This window comes from Anser cygnoides, chromosome 5 (genome assembly GCF_040182565.1).
Source record: "Anser cygnoides isolate HZ-2024a breed goose chromosome 5, Taihu_goose_T2T_genome, whole genome shotgun sequence".
Taxonomy (NCBI): Eukaryota; Metazoa; Chordata; class Aves; order Anseriformes; family Anatidae; genus Anser; species Anser cygnoides.
Window position 1 is genome coordinate 43,193,785 of NC_089877.1, and position 19,584 is coordinate 43,213,368.

At 47.3% G+C, this 19,584-nt stretch overlaps 1 protein-coding gene across 8 annotated transcripts in view; it reads left to right on the forward strand.

Annotated features, from left to right (window-relative positions):
• Nucleotides 1-19,584, forward strand: part of ESRRB (estrogen related receptor beta) — a 170,839-nt gene that overhangs the window by 129,368 nt on the left and 21,887 nt on the right. For all 8 annotated transcript variants that reach the window (XM_048059854.2, XM_048059849.2, XM_048059853.2 and 5 more), the window contains 2 exons: nt 231-640; nt 10,664-10,780. In XM_048059854.2, coding sequence (XP_047915811.1) covers nt 244-640; nt 10,664-10,780 — 514 coding nt within the window. In that variant the 5' untranslated portion in view covers nt 231-243. The remainder of the gene's footprint in view (nt 1-230; nt 641-10,663; nt 10,781-19,584) is intronic.

Here is a 19,584-nt window from a genome sequence, read left to right on the forward strand (position 1 = left end):
GTGATCTATGTGAATAGCCTTGACTTTCTCCTGGTGTGAGTTGGTGGGAAGCAAGCAGGTGTTTCACAGTGAGTTGTGATCATATCCCTGAGGAGAAGCACCTGTGTGGGGCTGAACTGCCTGAGCCAACTGGAGTTGGACTGAGGTGGGAAAGGGAGGGCTCTCTTTTGACCACCCAGGAGCTGCGTTTAGCCAGGAGGCCACTGAGTGCCTTTGCTCTCTCTCTGCAGGCTGCTCGGCAGAATGGCCACGGAGGAGCGGCACCTCTCCTCCAGCTGCGGGTCCTTCATCAAGACCGAGCCCTCCAGCCCATCCTCTGGCATCGACGCCATCAGCCACCACAGCCCGAGCGGCTCCTCTGATGCTAGCGGTGGCTACGGCATTGCGATGGGTGGCCACCCCAATGGCCTGGACTCACCGCCCATGTTCAATGGCACGGGGATTGGCGGTGGGTCCTGCCGTAAGCGTTACGATGACTGCGCCAGTGCCATCATGGAGGATTCGCCCACCAAGTGCGAGTACATGCTTAATGCGATCCCCAAGCGGCTGTGCCTGGTGTGCGGGGACATTGCTTCGGGGTATCACTACGGCGTGGCTTCCTGTGAGGCGTGCAAAGCCTTCTTCAAGAGGACTATTCAAGGTACAGTGTACCAATTTTTGTTAGTCTTACCAAGGATCAGAAATTCCTTAGGTGACTTTGAAAACCTCAGTGCATGTGTGTGTAGACAAATTGCAGTGCATTGACCTCCTTGTACAATTCACGTATGAGGTGTATGTCTGTGTCCTGACTGCTAAAGGCTTGCTGAAGATGTGTACAGGTACAACAGTGTAGCCAAAAGTAGGAGTGCATCCAGGCAAGCTCCAATATCCAGGGATGCTTGGGTGTACTTACACAAGCAGGCTGTGTGGGAGCATACGTGCCTAAACACACAAATACTCCCTATGTTTCCTATGCTCTCTAACTGGGGGGAAAAAAGAAAAAAAAAAAAAAAAAGTAAGGACAGAATAATTCACGAAAGTGTATTGGGTTTACCCAGCTGTGGTGGGTTGACCAGAGACAGGCATCCAGTGGATGAGCAGCTGTGTGAGTACTTGGCCGGGTTCAACCCACCACACCAGCACTCCCTTGACTCCTGCAAAATGAAAGAAATACACGTGTGGGGGGGAGCATTCAATTTAGTTTTGTTCATTGACTGGGCCAGTCACGCCTGACTACATTCCGTCACTGGGGGTGTTCAGCTCTGGAGTGGACAGAGCAATACAGGGTGCAGTTCAGCCCAGATCTCTACAGAATCAACTATTTCTAGCTTAATTTCTTAGGTTCCAGATGTTTCTTTACCGCTATCCAGCTGTGGAAATAATCACTCTGTAGTGCTCCACTGGGTTTTCCTCTTTCATTATGCCAAGTGGAAGGCATGTTCATCCCTAGGGCATTGGCATCTACTCTCGCAGAGTTTCTGTGATTTCTCATTGTTGAATCTCCTGTGATTGAACTTTTACTTGTACTTCTGGCTGTTATCACAGACTCTGTCCCTTCTCCAGCACTTGAAACCACTTTCAGTGTTTCTCTTTGGCATGTTCGGGTACTAAAGGAGGGACAGGGTAGTACTCTGAAAGCAAAGCTCTAGTGACTTATTATACAGGAAAATACCAAAAAACTAACCCCTCATAGGAGTGATACAGGAGCATCTCTGTGGCAGAGCAGAAGATAGGCTTAACCTGGAGAGAGAGGAGAATAAAAAAAAAAAAAAAAGGTGGGAAAAAAAAAAACCACTAGGAAGTTTTGAAGAGTTCTCAGAAGAATTCAAATGAAAATGATGCAGAGCAACAGTAACTAGAGCCTGTATCAGCCTTGGTAATACGTCAGCTGACTTCATCCTAGGAAGGGAGGCTGCTCCCCTCCAACCCCCTCGTCCCAGCACAGCCCTATTCTCCCTGTGGTTCTCTAATTGATTGTCTGTTAACGTGTAACAGACAGGGGAAGGAGCGAGCGGAGAGTTCTCTCACCCTGTCATCAGCTTGGGCTAGCAACAGAGACACCAAAATGCTTCAGTTCCCAGGAGTGGGAGAGCCGGGGGTGCTGTGCTGAGGAGGAGCAATTCTAGTTATGGAGCTGAAGGCTGAGCCTGGGAGGAAGTAGCGTAGGACAAAAGTAGGGAGGAAATTGGGTAGGAAATAGAGCTGCACAGTTTGGCTGAGCCAAGAAAATGTTCCCAGGGCAGTGCTGCAGTGCGTGATGTATCCAAGCACAGCCCTGGGCATGCAGGCAAAAGGGTTAAGCATCACGTACAAGAGACATTGAGGCAAAAGCATTTCCAAAATGTATTCATTTGTCAACTGTATTACATTCAGTAGATGTGTTAACTGTCTAGCTGAAGAAATGGGAAAATCTTCATCCAGGCTGCCCAATGTCTATGTGGTGCTTGACGATGTGCATGTTATACAGCTGCATTCCCTGATCATATCTTCATGTCTTCTTGTGGTTCTAGTATTTGGGAATGGTATCGACTGAAAGATTTGAGCACAGGGAGGGAGCTCCAGGTGCTTTGGGGATGTAGTAGCTAAATTTGTCATCCAGTTCTTGTGATCTTGGACCAGCCACTCCACTTCCCTGTGCTTGGGTATTGAGATCTGGAAAACCAATTACTATTACATGAGTACTTAATCTGTTGGCTCTATGTTTGGTACCTTTATTTAGCAATAGCTGCTATAAAATCGTTCCTGGATGATTAGACTATCACAGCCTTATCTTAGATATCCCTGATTGTGAGGCAGAATTTCAGGTTAAGTTCCCCTCTAAACAACAGCTCTGTTCTCCCTCACCCCCTTTCAAATGACATGGTATGTATTGTTTTTTTTTTAGCTGCATTAACACGTGTAAAACCTACATGTCCTGAGACAGGAGGATCTTGCAGCAGTCTCTCTGCCACAGCAGTGAGAAGAACAGACACCCAAGCTGCAGACCTCTTTTGAGTTAAAGTATGGCAGAGCCTGGCAGCTCTGTCACTCACTTTCCCTTAGCCAGGTGAGGCCAGGCTGTCCTGGACACAGTGAGATCCAGTGCTTATCAAGTGATGGGAAGGAGATAGGCTGAAAGCCAGCAGGTACGTGGCTGGTTATCTCTGAGGTCAGTACTACAGCTATGTTAGAGTTTTCCATAAGTAAGATTCCTCCAAATAGCGGAATTTTTACCAAGACAGAATTCTCGCAGGAAAATGTTGATGATAGGAGGAAAAAAAGAAGTCGGGAACATCTAAACCATTGATTCACTCCAAGCTGAACTGGAACAGTGGTTTTGCCAAACTAAGCCAGGATCGCACACCACATCCTAATCTGCCCCACAGGTTAAGAGGGGTCACGCCTGTGACATCTCTCCTGTTGTGTGACGTGACCCAAGGCAAGGATCAAGGCCTGGAAACCTGTGTCATCTCCAATTTGCAGCACTGGCAGTGCTTGAGATAAAAAGGCAAAAACCTGAGACCAGATGATAGCACACAGCACTGGGCTGCAGGCCTCTCTCTCTGAAATTGTCAGTTTGTCCCCAGGGTGGACTTACTGTGCTTTGGGGAAGAGTCAGAAATTTTAAATTGACTTGAAGCATTTTCGGTCAACTAGGCTGTCCAACAAAATTTTACACCTATTTCTCTCTCAGTGTATTGTTTTGTGGGAGCCGTGCTTTGGGTCCCCATTAGATTCTAGGGGCAGTCTGCATTTACCTCCTTGATGCAGGTATCCTTTGTAAACACTGTGGCCACTGTGAGCATTGTGGATGGTGCAGTCCAGCCAAGATAGGAGAGAACCTGAGTTTCAGGCACCTTGAAGTGTGCTGCTCTTGGTGCTTAAGGTAGGTCTGATTTGAAACCAAGAATTTCATACTAGACTAATGAAATGGAAAAGGTCTGTTACAGGAAAGATAATGTGTTTTGGATGTTTCTCGATTAAAACTTTTTAAATTTCTATTCCATGGAAATCCTAACTAATCCTTTCATCCAAATTCAGGACAAGTGCAAATGCTGAATTTCTTACAGGATACATATTTTTAATCTAAGTATATTCATCCTTGAAGTAGTTTGTTCAGTAGATAGAACATAATATATAAATCAAATATATTGTCATTATCTTTTGTTCATCAGTCGTTATAAATGGTGACTGGTTGCCTTTTCTGAATATTAAACTAATAGCAGTGCTATGTAACCATATGAGCCCTTTATTATTCAACATATTCATGACTACCCTTCATCTATTTTTCATTTTTAAATAGCAAAAAATTAAGGCTTTTTCTAAAATGACCCATTAATATAAAATAAAATCTTAAAATTCAGCAAAATAAATCTGAATTGAGATTTCCCTCTCTGACCTTTGTGAATCAGCTCATTGTGTGCTTGGAACTCGTACCCATACGGTGATACAACAGAACTTGCAAGCATTTATACTGGGGAGAACTGGTTTTTGGAGAGTCAGAGAGAAGAGACATGTACCATCATTTTCTGAGCGGGCAGGTTGTGTATCAGGTAAAGTGTCTGCATCTGTGGATTCCCTGCTTGAGTCTTGCAAGCTTCTTGCAGCGTAGCTCCATAGCTGCTGTGCTGAGATGCCCTTACACCAATAAGGGGCTTAAAATGTGGATAATGCAGCTCAGAAGATTTGCGGGGATTTGTAACAAAATCCATAGTCTTCTAGGGCCTCCTGGTTGTCGGTATAGTGGTCAGCGTGGATGCTGGGAAGGTAGGAGCAGCTGAGAGAGTTTGCACATCTTCCTGAGTGGAAGTGTGCTCCTGTCCACAGGAGCAGAAAAGGGCCTGTGAGATGCAGGAGGGAGGTTTGCATCCCTGCAGTAGAGGTCATGGCAGTCAGGCCCTGTCCTGCCCCTCTGTCCTTCTCAGAAATGTGCCTGCTGCTTCTCAGATGGGAGTTCACAGTCAAAACACAGGAGGTGTTCTAACCTTTCCAAAAACTTTTGCAGCATAACCAGAAGAATCATGGTATATCTAGGATCTGGTGCCTGAGTGCTGTTTATTATCACAGCCCTAGCACTTGGAGTCAGAAAACTATCTCCAGTCCAACTCAGCTCTGTTAGTTTTGTTTAATCTTAGCCTCAGTGCATCTGCAGAGATTGCTCTGTGCAGAAGGATCTGTTCTCTGAACCTTCAGTAAGTAAGGATTTCTGTGTCAGAAACCCCAGTGTCTGTGCAAAAGCACATCAGGCTTAGAGAAAGATGTGTGGTGCCAGCAGAGAGCCCTGGGTCACATCTCCTGCACCCACTTGCAGACAGGAGGGATGACTTGAGTCAGCCTGTGCAAAATGTCCAAGTCCTTTCACACAGAGCAGAAGCCAGGTGTGCCACCCTGAGAAGGCAAACAGTGCTGGTGTTAGACCTGTAGCTAGCCCCATTTGTTCTCACAGTGTCAAGAGCCTTGGCCCTCTTATTTCAGTTTTAATTATATGAAGTAAAATTTTGGTTAATCCAAGCACCAGCCCAGGCTTATCTCACCTGCTTTTCCAAAGTCCCATTTTTTCTATAAGTGATATACACAGATAATAGGCTTTTTTTTTTTTTTCCCCTCAAAAATGGGAGCATCGACTGATGCGTGCATATACTCAGGCACCTGGGTCAGGAGCATGTTCCTGGAAGCACAGGATATACCTGCTGAAAATCAAGCCTATTGTCCAGGTGCCTAAATAGAGACTTACAGGTCCAATATTAGAATCTCTTTCCTTGAAAACTGTGGCCTAAAAAAGAACCCCTCTCACCTCACTCAGATCATCGGAGAGATTTTCCTCTGATTTTCACAACACACCTGTCCTAACATCAGGACTCAGACTATGACGTCTCAGCTAATTTAAGCAGAAGGTAATAGAGAATCCACTGCATGCATATTATCAGTGTTCCCCTGTCCCAGTGCAGAGGAGATTGGACTGGTGCCTGCTGGGTGCCTAGGCGCTGCTGGGCTGGCTCTGCACTTGCCGTGGGCCATTTTACAGTTTTCAGGTTCCTTTTCACTGGGACACCTAAGCGACAAACTTGCCTTTGGAAGTGGAAATAAAAAGGATTCGGACAAAAGTTTGAAAAGTTTGTGGGTACTGAAATAAAAGGAGATAATGGCTTGTTGAAAGGTCCCATACTTTCTCCTGCAGTCATGTGTAGCTCTGACATGGAGGCACTATACTGACTGCTTGTTGGGACTTCCCTAAACCTGTGGTATTTTGCAAGCAGTTCTTGGGGGGGGGGGGGGGAAAAAAAAAAAAAAGGATAAAAGGAAAGAAGTGCATGAGCTGAGAAGGCTATGAGATGGATTTCCGTGGGAATTCCAGCTCTCAACCCTCTGGCCCTAGGGTGCCAAAGGAGAGTGGCACCACGCTGCTGGTCACAACTGCAGTGTGCTGCATCAAGTCACTGGGGTGAAAAGTGTGACTTTTTGTCTTGAGTGAATAGAACTTGGCACTTGGCAGCAGTTATCTCCAAATTTGGTCTTTTCCCTGAAATTCAAGAAAAGCTGCAGTGATGCGGCCCAGCAAAACAGAGGGAGGGAGCGGTCCGTGTGCAGCATTTCAGAGCAGGACAGAGGATGCAAGGAAGAGAGAGGAGAGGGAAAGAATGGTGAAAGGGAATGAACCAGAAAGAGAGGAACCAGATGGAAGAATTGGTTGGTTGCTTGTTTGTTTCAGAAAGCAGAGGTTGAAAAGGTTTTAACTCTAAAGACTTTCATGGTTACTTCTGTTTGATCTCTCCTGAGTTCCCTTGTATAAGATGGAGAAGGCTTTATAGAAAGGCAGGATCAGCGAGTAATTGGGGAGCAGCTTGTGCTTTCAGTGCTATACTAATTTTGAGCTCATCTCCCCTGAGGAGCCCTGTCCATAACCTAAGCAGGAGCTGTGGGGGATGTTACCACATTCCCCAGTTCTCCTCCTCCAGACCTGCCCCTTCCGGAGAGCTACGGTGACCACGGGGTCTCTTGGATAACCAAGCTCTGGAGTGCAGTTTTCAGGTGCTCCTATTATCTGTACACTGGAAATTATGTTCCAAAGTGTTTAACAGTCAAAGGTCCCCATTTTACAGAAAATAGGGTAATTTTGCAGTTCTCCAGCATAAAAAACATGATCTATCACTTTAATAGTCCTTGGCTGTTCCTTAGCATCTCTCATCTGAAGGCTTTAAAGTGCAGTTAGACCTTAATGAATCAAGACTCACGATCCCCCCAGAAGGTAGGTTTGGTGCTCATTTCATTTTGCAGATGGGAAGCCTGAGACACAAAGAGCAAGTGATTTGCCCTCCAAGGCTACATAGGAAGGCTAGAACAACTCCAGACTCTGATCTTGTCACCAGCCACTTGTGGTTTTTTTCTGAAGCCATTTTTTAGGTAAATCTTGTGCAGTGGCATCAGGGAGGTCCTGGCAGGTTTTTCAGACCAAATGTAAATATTGCCTAAATCAAGGAACACTCTTCTAATAAATGACAGTTCAAAGCAAGGCCATGTCTACTAGATTATCCCATTTTCTGCCCTTTCCTTCTGGGTCACATAATCTACGACTCCAACACGCAGGCTTGCCCCACATTTATACTTGTGTAAAGACTTGTCTGCATGAGCCCTTGTGCGTGGAGACCCTTCCGCAGGGCCTGGCAGCACCCTGAGCTGCTGCAGCAAAGGGGGAGCTCTCTCCGAGCCCCCAGTGCCGGCAGGCGGTGTGACCGCAAGCCGCTGGGAGGCTGCTGGAATTTCGATGAGTTAATCTCATCACTTTATCACAGGGCACTTATAGAAATTACAGGGAGCTGTGAGCAGCTCGCTGTGCTGGCAGCCGGCCCCAGGAACCATAAAAGAAATTGAGAGACCAGAAAAAAAAAAAAAAAAAAAAGGAAAAAAGAGAACTTTGTTAAAGTTTTGGAGACAATAGTTTGCTTGGATGAGCTCTGCTTGGGTAATGCTGATTGTGCCTTCCCTGGTGATGTCCCTGCTTCCTGCAGAAATGGCAGGTATTGCCCCCAGCTGTAGCTTTCCATTCATGCAGTGCAAGGCATGCTTGGGGGCTGGTATAAAGTCCGTTTGCTTTGGCAGCTTTGTCTTGTGTGAAGAGGCACACTGGGGCCTCTAGTATGTACCCTTGTAAAGAGGGCTGTAAGACACAGTTGCTGGGCACAGTGTGTGTGGAAGGGGTACACAAGCCTGTGTTGGATGCAAAGGCAGTATGATGTGCCCAAAGGGATGTCACACCAGTGTGAGGTCTGTTTTTTCACCTTTGTGTACCAGCAGTCCCCATGGATGTTGTGCTACGCGGTGGCCACTGCATTGCCGTCTGGGAATGGGAGCCTGCCCAGTGCCCACCATCATTTGGCTCTGCTGCTTTCACAGGTGTGATCCCAGCACAGAAGTGCCTTTGTGAGCAGCATACTCAAGTGTGCGTATGGTACCCCGTAACTACTCTGACACCATCAGAGTTTAGTTGTGATGTAGGCTTCGTAGACCATTCCCAGTGCTTTGTCAAGGAGAGGCATGAGGATGTTGGAGGATCTGCTAACTCAGTAGAGTGACCTTGAACTACTGGAGAGGGCTGTCATTGCCTCCGGATGCTGTGAGGGTGCAGTGTCTGTGTTAGGGGGCAAATTTTTTACCTTGGGACCACCAAACATGAAATCTTATAGCTCTCCAGAACTCTGGTCCTGACTTTGGTGCACAAAGTGGGCACTGAAACTTAGGAAAGACCTTCCAAAGTGAGCCTGTGATCAAGTTTTATCCCAGGTTTGTTCCTGCTCTCTTCTTTCCTGTGTGGGGCACAGCAATTATCAGATCATGAGGTCAGTGCCTGTGTACTCATGAGTCTGTAAGGTGCTGGAGCTCTGTGTCTAGAGCAGGAATTTGTTTATTGCCTTGAGATCAGGCCTGAATCTCAATTTCCAGCTGAGAACCTTGATACGTTGCTGGCTATTGAAATTCAAGTGCTGCACAATGACAAAATTTAGTCTGAATGGAAGCAACTTGTGCAGCATTCCCTGTTCCTGCAGACAAGCTGTGTTTTGGGTGCAGAGGAGCAATGGTGAGAAATGGGATGGCTGGTCTGGAGCTGAGGGTCAAGTTGCAGGTCTTTTGACAAGGCGGGAGAAAAAAGGGGGTACAAGGTTTGTAACTACCAGGCAGACCACGTTTATGCTTTGAGAGTTGCGTTCTCCTGGGGTTTCACCCAGGAGGGGGTCGAGCATAGTGAGATAAATCAAATGGTGCTTTCTTACTTTTGAATCCGTGCCCTTTTAATTCAGATGCTCAGTGGGCTTTCTAACTAGTTAGCCCCAGAGTCTAATCACCACCCCCAGAGTAGTACGTATTACACATTGGTCTTTATGCAGGGGAAGGGAGAGTCTTGCACAAGAGCATAGAAATCCACTGCTGAAGTAGGAACAAAAATCAAGTATCCTATCCTGGTGCTAAACTCTGAGCTTCCCTTCTAATCTGATGGTATACGAAGTCCAGACTGTGTTCGCTCTGCTCTTACCTGTGTTCCCTCCTACAGCTCTGACTGAACTCTTGAATCTCAATTTCCTGTATCTGAACTACCAAAACAACCATTCTGCTGAACTGATTGTAGAGTTTAGAAAGCCTTTTCGGAGCTGCTTGTTTTACCTAGCAGCCAGACTGCCTTAAATACATTGTCGTAGTCAATGCATCATTGACAAGCTTAAGTTTCCAATCCTGCTCCACAGCAAACACTGAATAACCATCTTTGGAAACATCATCTTCAAAGTGAATGGAGGATAGGGACAGCTGTTTCAGTTTGTTGTCTTCTAGGACTAAATAATCATTGGACTACATGTGATTCGGTGTACTTCCAATTACGTCCTCAGATCAGACCCCTGCATCCATGTTTTGGTTATATACTTGGTTTATGATAAAATATGATGTGACCAAAAATAAATTCTGGATGCTTCTTTTCCTGTTTTGTCTTGGAGGCAGTGTCGTGAAGTGATCGTAAATGAAAGGGAATGAGGAAAGAAATGCTGATTTTTCTCTGCAAAGGGATGAGAGGCCAGGTGCACAAGGATTCATAAAGTAAAACCGAAAAGATGTGCATAGATAGCTCGCACTCATTTTACAAGACATCTTATCTATCTTTCGCAATCATTGCTTCCCTGCTACCTGTAGGGTGTCATCTGGCAGGAGGAAGCAAAGGAGGAAATGCTGCCTCTGAGCTCCCTGGTCCCCCGAGCAAGGCAAGAAAACAGATTACATCCATCCCACAGATGTTGAAGAAGACGGGCAGCAAGGGGAATGTTGCTAGTGTCTGGATTGCTCCCCCTCCCAGCCCTGGGCTCCAGGGAATAAGGCACGTTATAACTAACGCAGCACAAAGAGTGATGATGTGCTGGGAGGACACAGTGTGCCTGAAAGCCCAGCACTGAGTCAGCCCCTTGGATGGACAGCGTTTCTCCCAATACTTACAGCAATATTGTTTTGTTTTGTTTTGTTTTCTGAAATGTGTTTTGACAAGTAGTGCTGGGCTCTCAAAGAGCCATCACAAGCCAGCTGTGGTCTCAGTGTGTGTGTGTGTGTGTGTGTGCGTGTACAAATGAGTGAGCAAACTTACAGACCGATGGTGTTGGGAATATTTGGCACTGCGGCCTGTCCCTGGATCAGTGAGGAGAACATGGGTGACCATCTCTGTGTTTGATTGCAGGGAATATTGAATACAGCTGCCCGGCCACCAATGAATGTGAGATCACGAAACGGAGGCGCAAGTCCTGTCAGGCCTGTCGCTTCATGAAATGCCTCAAAGTGGGGATGCTGAAAGAAGGTAAGACAGAGTCAGATTCAGAACCGCTGTCTGTCCTGGAAGCAACTGAATCCAGGCCTTGCAGGATCTCGTAGAATAACTACACACTTGCCCTTTCTGACTTTTCTAGGGTGTCTCTTTACAAGACTTTTAAAAGAGTCAGGATCAGCAGTGACCAAGAGAGCAGTCCAGAGAGGAGAGTGGTTCTAGTCAGCACCCTTGTGCTAGGATATTACTTCCAGCATCAGAGCAAATTTGACAGATAACTAGATATTGGCTGTGCCAGACTTATTTCATTTCCTGAAGCAACCCCATGCTGGAGGGTGTTGCTCTCCTTGCCCTCCAGGTCATTTTGCAGTGTTGGGAAACAGAGGTTCTTGCTTGATCATGAGTTGGCTGGGTTTTGGAAGAGAAGGATGGAGTTAATGCAGAGCTATGGCACAGTGTGCTGCAAAGGTCTGCCCGTATTCCCACTCAAGAGACTTTCTGAAGAAGCTGGTGAGCACAGGTTTGTCTGGGAGCTGTGGGTCGTCTGCCCTGCATGCTCAACCTGCGTTGTGCTGAGCCTATTGATCTGTTCAGCATTCTCTGAGCAGTGTTCAGCTTCTTTCTTGTGCTGCTTTTCCTCCCTTCCCCCCTTGCCTCCCCAATCCTTGTCCATTCAAGGTGAACCACAGGGAATTCAGTGGCAATTAAACACATTCTTATGGATTGACTTTAAAGCTTTGTTTCCTTAGGGTCCCTCAGGGAGAGGCAGCGAGAGGAGGAGGGGGGAGGAAGGAGAAGAGTTGCATGTAACCCTCTGCATTGCTGTACCTGGCAGAGCACGGTTCCCTCAGTTTAGCGACAAGGAACAGCAGCTGGCTGTGGTCTGCGCAAGTCCAGCGTGCTGGAGCCAAGATGCCAGCACGCAGCGTGCTTCCAGGTCGTACCATTTTAGCAGCTGGTGATGAATTGCACGATGTCACTTGAGCGTGTTCTGCTTCGCACTGGCGCTCTCTCATTTCTTGAGAGGCAAGTTGATGGCAGCCACTGTTGTTAAGAATGTAGATTAGATGTTAAACCCTGTCCCGTGCTTTGATGGATGTATAGTTTCTGTGGTTAAATAACTTCCTGCTGGAGCACAGCAGGTATCAAGGGGAGGAGATGCAGACTTCTGTAGTCTGGCCCTCCCTCACGGGGGTGTAGAGGTGATAGACAGAGGAGGGAGGCACCTGCTTTTGGAGTTAAGAGAGGGACAACTGAAAACCAGCTTCTCTGCATGTGGTAGCTTTGGGGCTATGTTGTATCCCCTCATCCACACGCTAATCCATGCTAGTGACACTGGCTTTAGTGGGAGCGCAGATTGGTAATGAGAAAGCCTGCTCATATGAATCCCATAAAACATCCCTAAAAGTATGGTGTGGCTCCAGTCACCCTGCAGAGCAGCAGCAAGGGTCCAGGCGTGCTGGCTGCCTGTGTCTGTGCTGCCCAGCATCCATGCAGTTGAGCATCTCAGAGGTGGCAGCTGAGGGAGCAGAGCTGCAGGAGCACATTCTGGCCTGTCTGACTGCAGCCAGGGCAACCTCTGCTCCCAATTGTACCAGTGCAACGCAGTCCAGAGCAGGATCTGAACAGTGGCTTAGCCTCTAAGTTGTATGAAAACTGTTAACTCCTTGCAGACCAGAGGTAGGCTGGAAAGCAATGCAGGTTCATTGACACCATGCTGTGCCTGAACTCCTGAACCCCGGGGGATACTACCCACAGCAAACTGAAATTTGACTCTTGAGGCTGCTTTTGTGCTGAAGTGTCTTTAGTTATTCATATAGGGATTGATTGAGCATCATTAAAGCCACTAGGGAAGGGTGGTTTGCTATTGATGTTAGTGTATCTGTGATCCTGCCCATAATATTTAGAGCTGTGGAATATACCGTATAAAGATTTATTGATAGCAGTGGGATGCAAGAACATGTGACAATATCAAGGGAAGCAGAAGAGCCTACAATAGCAATCTGTGAACAGGAGTCTTGTGTCCTAACACCGAGTGGTCAAGTGATGTAGGACATGCTTCTTTTTCTCTCTTTCTTTTGCTCAGTTTCCCCAGCTGAGAAATAAGGGTCGTACTGCTTTGCAAAATGATTGTGAAGACTGATTAGTTAACTTTAAGTGAAGCCTGGTGGAAGCACAAAGTATTAGTATACAGAACTGAATCAATACACGTCTTTAAAAGCAAAATCCAAAAAGGAAGAAAAATGGTTTCACAGTCTTTGGTCTCCACAGAGCCAGGAGTTTCTGGAAAGAACAAATCCATAATTGTTTGACTTGCTCAAAAATGCAGAATTGACAAGGGATTTTGGATTAGAAAAGGTTCATTGGTTTTTTCCATCTCTGGTCTGTCATTCTGTTAGTTCATCCATCCCTTTATTTGCCAGGGCAACAGTGTTCCCTGCTGTATGTTTCTAGTAGTTTGACCATTTTAAAAAATCCCTGATGTCTTGGCTTTCCCAGAGAGCCTACCCTGCACTCGTTAGGATAAGATGTGTCTTGATGCACAAGCTATGAGATATTTTTTTCCTTTCAGTAGTTCCCCTTCCTATTTCTCCTTACCCTTGATTTACCTCTCTTCTTCCATGGCAGAAGGCTGTCAAGTCTTCTCCTGCTTGATTGCCAGGAGCTTCGGGAAAAATGGTCTTTTGGTTAAACGAGAAGTCTAGAAACTGATTCCTCTCTTGCCACATTTCTCCTTGAGGTCCTTGTCGTTGGGCTGGTAACATATTGGTAATGTTTCTGGGTAACGAAACTGTCCTTTCTCTGAGGAAGAAGAGTACGATATTCCATCAGTACCTAGTTCAGGGCTTCACGATTTCTTCTTGGTAAGAGACGAAAGATTTTTCTGGTGATTGTCCTTGTACATGATGTATGTACCACATTCTGCTTGTTGGGCATGTGCTATGAGCCTGTTTTTAGGAAGGGGGGCACCAGTATTCAAACATGTCAAAAACCATGCAGTGATGATTTCAAGCCTCTCCCTTACTCCTGAAATGCTCAGCTGGGTTTAGTGGGAGCAGATTTAGGCCCTTCCCTGGGAAATGCACGTGAGCGTCATTAGGCATGTTCTCTCCTTGCACATGGGCTGCAGAGGGGTGGAAGGCTGGCCATGGCCCTGCAAGGACTGGGCAGACTGCCCCTAACACAGAGGTGCAGGTTGTTCAGGCAATACCAAGTGAATGAGGATCAGGGCAGGAAGAGAGCCGATGGAGCAATCAATAGGTGTCTCAGATATCCAGGCCACTTTCTTTAAGAGATCTCTGATCAATGCATCGCAGCGAGGGAGCTGCACGGACATCAGAGCTGTGCTGCTGTCTCAGGTTCTCCAGGCATGACGCTGCAGGGTAGGCGAGACTCGCTGGGGGAAAGCAGGCAGAAAGCTCTGCCCGCAGAGCCCAACTGGCTCAGATGCCCGAGGTGTTGGCCCATCTGGCTGCCTGTCTCTCGCTTTCCCCTTTCATCTGGAGCGTGTCGAACTTGGAGGCTGAGATTCCTGCAGACTCCAGTTGCAGTGCCCCTGTGGAGAGGTCCTGTCCCTAGAAAACCTGCGCTCTGCTGCTCTTGGCGTCCCTGAAGTGCCACCCTGCAGGCAGAGGGAACTGAGGCATCCCCACAGCTTTGTCCGACCGGAGTGCATGGTCTCCTGTTCTGCAGAAATCAGGAAGACCTGAGCAACCTGTGCTACTGCTGTCCCCACGTGGAGATGATGTTATCTACAAGGACTCGTAGGCAGTGGGGATGGCCCGTGAGGGAAAGTGTCTCTGCATCTTGCAGAGGAGAGGCATTTCTCAGAGATGGGCATCCCTGTCCTTGCTCCCAGCACTGTCTCACAATGGCCTAAGTGTAGTTCTTCAGCACTGGACTCTACAGTGCAGGTCTAGGTCTCTCTGGCTCTCTAAGATGATGGATAGGGAAATTTCAGTGGTTTGGCAGGTCTCTTTTAAAACCTCAATATACCTTGTCAGGTATGGGGAGAATATACCCTTGCCATTCACGCTCTAGCTACCCATGGCCTTTCTGTTCTACAGCAATTTGCTTGTCTTCAAGAGGTGGATGTAATTTCAGATGACACATGGCTTTTTTAAGTGGGCTCAGACATTTGATTTTGGACATTGGCTGGTTAAACATGACCTCCCAGCCTTGCTTTCCACACCTCTGCTGCCTCTCTGAAGTCACAGTCCTGCGTGTCACCTTGCAGAACCATGACCCAGGCAAGGACACGATGAGGACAGTGATGTTAATCCTTCCTTTTGTGTTAGTTCTGGAGTGAGAAGTGTTCCGGGGACATGAGAAGAGAGGTGGGATATAACTGGTGAGGTGCAATTGGATGTCAAGGCCCCTCGATACAGAGCTCCTCCTTGGACAGAAATGACAGATAGGCAAACAGAGGAGAGGCAATACTAGCCATAACAAAACATCGGGGTGCCATTGTAGCCCAACATCTGGAAGGCTTCTGGGCAGCTTTTAGGAGGATAACAACTGGAGAAGTTCATGAGCATACCAACCGTTGTCTGGGCATGCAGTGCTTTACAGTTTGTGCAAGCCCTGCAGAATATTTTCTTCAATGGATTCCCACATATATTGTTTCTGCAGCTGTCTTGTTCCCTGTTCTGTGGAACAGGAAAGAAACTTACAACAGCCTGATAACCCTTGTGCTGCTCAAGTCTCTGCATCTCTGAATGCTGGAGGTGGTTCCCACTTCAATGTATAGATGATGGAACATGAAATCAACAGGTTTCAGATGCGGCTGTCTCTTGAATCCCTATTCCTACTTCAAAGACCCTGGCTGATTAGGAAAGCCTGTAGCCATGGGAACTTCCCTAAAAAAATAGTCCTAACTCTGCAGTTTCCCTTACAAGCTGCAACCGGTGGCTGATGTCGCAAATGCTTCCCAAGGAAACAAATCCATCACCTCTGGGCTGGCCTGGCTCTGTGATTGTATAAATTGGGTGCAGTCATTTAGTATCTAAACAAGGGATTCCTATCACCGGCAATCTCAGTAACTTTGCCTTCATTGCTCACTAAAATTGAGGTAACTGAAACAACAGTGGAGCTCCTTTTTAGCGACATAACTAAATGGAGGGTGTTTCATTTCAGTTTTTAAGTGTCAGAATCTCTCAATGGAGCAAAGTGTTTCCATCAACCTCTCCCTCCTGCCCCCATCCCTGCTTCCAAACCATGTGTTCTCGAAAAGATATTTGATTTCAGTGAAAGCTCAGCTGACGTCCCTGCAATATGCTCGGGTTCTTGCTTTGTGCTTCCTGGGAAGGATGAGGGCTCCTCCGGGGACTCTGGGTAATTGGGTTAGTGGCCAGCTCATGTCAGGAAATTAAAAGGCAGCCCCGATCAGGTTGCTGCTGCATGGGATTTAATGGCTTTGTATTTATAGAGTATTCTGCCTCCAGCCGGTGCCAGAAATATCACTATTGGAGGCATCCAAATGAAAAAAAAAAAAAAAAAGAGAATGAAAAATGATTTTTCTTTCTCTAAAATGCCCCTGTGTTTAAAAACAGACAGGCAACCTCCCCATTCTTTGAAACAGGATCTCCAGGTGCAGTGAGTGGCATCCTGATGTCTATATCTTCCACAGCCAGCTATTTTCCAAGGCATGAATTGAGCATTTGTGATGCGTCTGGAATTGGGCTTGGTGGTGGTGTGACGCAGAGCGTGTGATGACTTTGGCAGGGCAGTGGTAAATCTCCAAAGAGGCTTCCAGTGGATGGCCTGTCACAAAGTGTACGTGGGGATGATGGCACTTGGTGTCTCTTTACTGATCACATCACTGGTGCATTGTGGACTCTCCCCACACCTTCTGCCACATCCATTGGGTTATCAGTCTGTCTAGTTTGGTTTCCCCCATTCCTTTTGAACCATTGATCTGCCTAGATGAGTCCCTGTGTTCTTGCCATACCTAAGTAAATCTCTGTTCTGTCAAACATGCAGTTCAGACTCTTGATGTACATCAGTGCAGATTCAGAGAGGCATCACCTCTACACAGGTATATGATAAACACTGTGTACTCCATCACCAGAAATTATGCTTGGTGCTCTTATAACATGTACAGAAAAGAGGAAGCTGATTAAAACCACAACCATTTAAGGATGTTTAGATGCCAACCATCATGCTACAAACTTGTAGGCCGTTCTAACAGTCCAGTAGGTGAGATCCTTTGAGGTGACCAGGAGTGGGTTGGGACTGGATGTATGTCCTACTGCTCTACAGTAACCTGAGGCATGTGTGTGACCATTTTCACTGGTGACCTACATTCACCAGTGACTCAGCTCTGCTGAGATTCTCAATCCCCTTTTCTCATCCACCTGAGAAGAATGCACTAGCCCTTGGGCTGCAGTGTATCCTGGGCGAGGTGGGGTATTTACTCAGAATTGCCCAGCAAAGCTGTTCTATTTTAAGAATTAAATATTAGCTGGATGCTAGTTCTGAGTATCGGAAAAATCACTGCTGAGGTGAGGACTTCAGGAGAGCATTTACGGCTGCAAGGCCCAAGCAGAGCTGTGGCAGCTCACTGTGTTGGTGGGCCTGAGGATCTCTGTCACCTCGCAGACCTCTGTCACAAGTTGGCATCTCTCCCTGTGCTGGTGGGGACTTCTCCACTGCATCACAAATCTAAAAATTTGGTTCGTAGCCCACGCTGATGCTCCCTTACCTGTTCCAAAAGGCTTGCATTCTCTACCTAAATAGACTGAAATAAGAAACTGGGCTAGGGAAAGCATTGGTCTGACCCTGCAGGGCGTTTCTGAGGTTCCCCTGATAGTTGCTGTAGAGAAGTGTCTGTCATCACTCCTCCTCAGGTGAGTGTCTGGAGGGTGAGGCGAATGTGGATGTACCTGCTTCTCTCTGTTGCTTGTCAAAGGAGCCCAAATGCACAGAAGAAGATTGTCAACGTCTAAAGTAAAGTGAGTTAAATCACACCCAGGGCTTGTAGGTTCCTCCAGGCATAAAACACCCCTTAGGGGATTTAGTTCTGAGCACTGTCTCTTGGAGAGTGAGTGGGGCTGGAGCTTTGCCATCTTTTAGGTCCTTTTGGGAAAGTCATCCATGGTCTTTTCCTGACAGGTGCTTGCCTGTGTCGTCTTCTTTCACACAGTGCCCCTCAGCCTGCTGCTGTGGGGGTGTTGCTGTTGGGGGCAATAGAGCTGCTGTCCTGCCTCAGACTGGTTAGAGGGCTAGGAGGGGAAACCATCAAAGGACATTTGCATGGACCCTGAACACAAGGTGAGAGTATGGTTGTGGGGTTTACTACAGAGAGCTGAACAAGGTACTAAGGTATTCTTTATTCCCATCTGCCCTTGAAGCCGTTCTTAACTCCTGGCTTTTCAGTGTGATTCGGGTGAGGTGAGGGGCGGCAGCATGGGAAGGAAGCTGTACGTTTTAGGGACAACAATGGCTAGTGCTGCAGAGACAGTGGAGGAGGAGAAGGGTTAGTTCACAAGCTGTGCAGGTTACACCAGAACCAACCACCTGGGACGTGCAGCTCGTGTGTGTGTGAGGGGCAAGGACACCTTGTGTCACTGCTCCAAGGCACAGGACAGCCTCTGGAACCAAGTATATCATTAGACGTTACAGGGATAACCTGTCCCTCCGAGTCCAGGGACTCTTTAGCCAGATGGGCAGGAAAGGAGCTTTTCTACATAACTAGTACATCCCTGAAAATATCAAAGGGAGAGCAGTCTGCAACATCCTGCTTGACCTGATCCAATCTCTCTGTAGGCTCTTATAACACAGGAGATGGATTTTCCGATGCCACAGCCCCTCTCCCCAGGCTAGTTCCCCACCCTCCTGCTGCAAGTGTCACTCCCAGGCTTGTTGACATGCACCACGCTAATCACAGGGTTTTTCTGGCCATGCTGACCTGTGACCCTCAAGTCACTTTCCTAGATTACAGATGAGCTGGGGAATTGCACCAGTCATCTACCAGGAGATTTTCCAGGGGCTGGCATCCTTTTGCAGCAGCTCAAGAGCCTAATGGTATGTAAAGGACTTCTCCCCTTCCCGTGCTGGAACCTCAGAGTAACAAAAGAGAGCGTAGGTTACAGCTTCTCCATCTTCTCCTTAGACAGTCCTGCTTTTCCCCATTGTCTGTTTCTTTCCCCATCTTAGCAAGCCTAACTGTTATGGTCATAGCTGCTCTGTTTCTTTGATAGGTCTCCTCTTGGCTCACTCCTCCCATTGCCACATCCTTTTGTCTCTCCTGATGTTCAGAGCAACAGGGGAGAGGGAACACCTTGGTCACAATACTTCTCCTTTCCTTTCCTCTCTGGTCTTAGTCTATGCCTTCCAGCTTCCTTGGACAGTGCCAGTCCATGGGCTTCAGACTGCAGCTCTCGGGGACAGAGGTGTCTCTGTTACCTGCAGAGCACCACCCCAGCTCAGACCGCAGGAGAGCAACCAGGCTGGTTGAAGCACTGACGCAGAAACTGCAACTCAAGGTATAGGTGGGCAGTGGGCACAGGATCCGGCTGGTGTAACAGGGAAGCTGAGCAAAAGCAGTCCCAGGGACATTGCTCCCTGGCCAATGCTTGTCCTGTGTTCCCTTCAGTTGTGTCCTTCTCGGTCTAGACACACATCGTACTGTGCAAAAACCCTGTAGCTTGGCTCCTCTGTTAGCTCTTTTGGCAAGATGGATCTTTCTGTTCCTATCAATTCATGGGCATGTGATAGGACTCGATGGAAAGTGAGGTGAGGCTAGTAATTTGACACGACAGCTGATATTGGGCCTAGACTGCATTTCCCAATGGCCAGAGCTTAGCTTCACAGAGCTTTTAAGATTATTTTTAGTC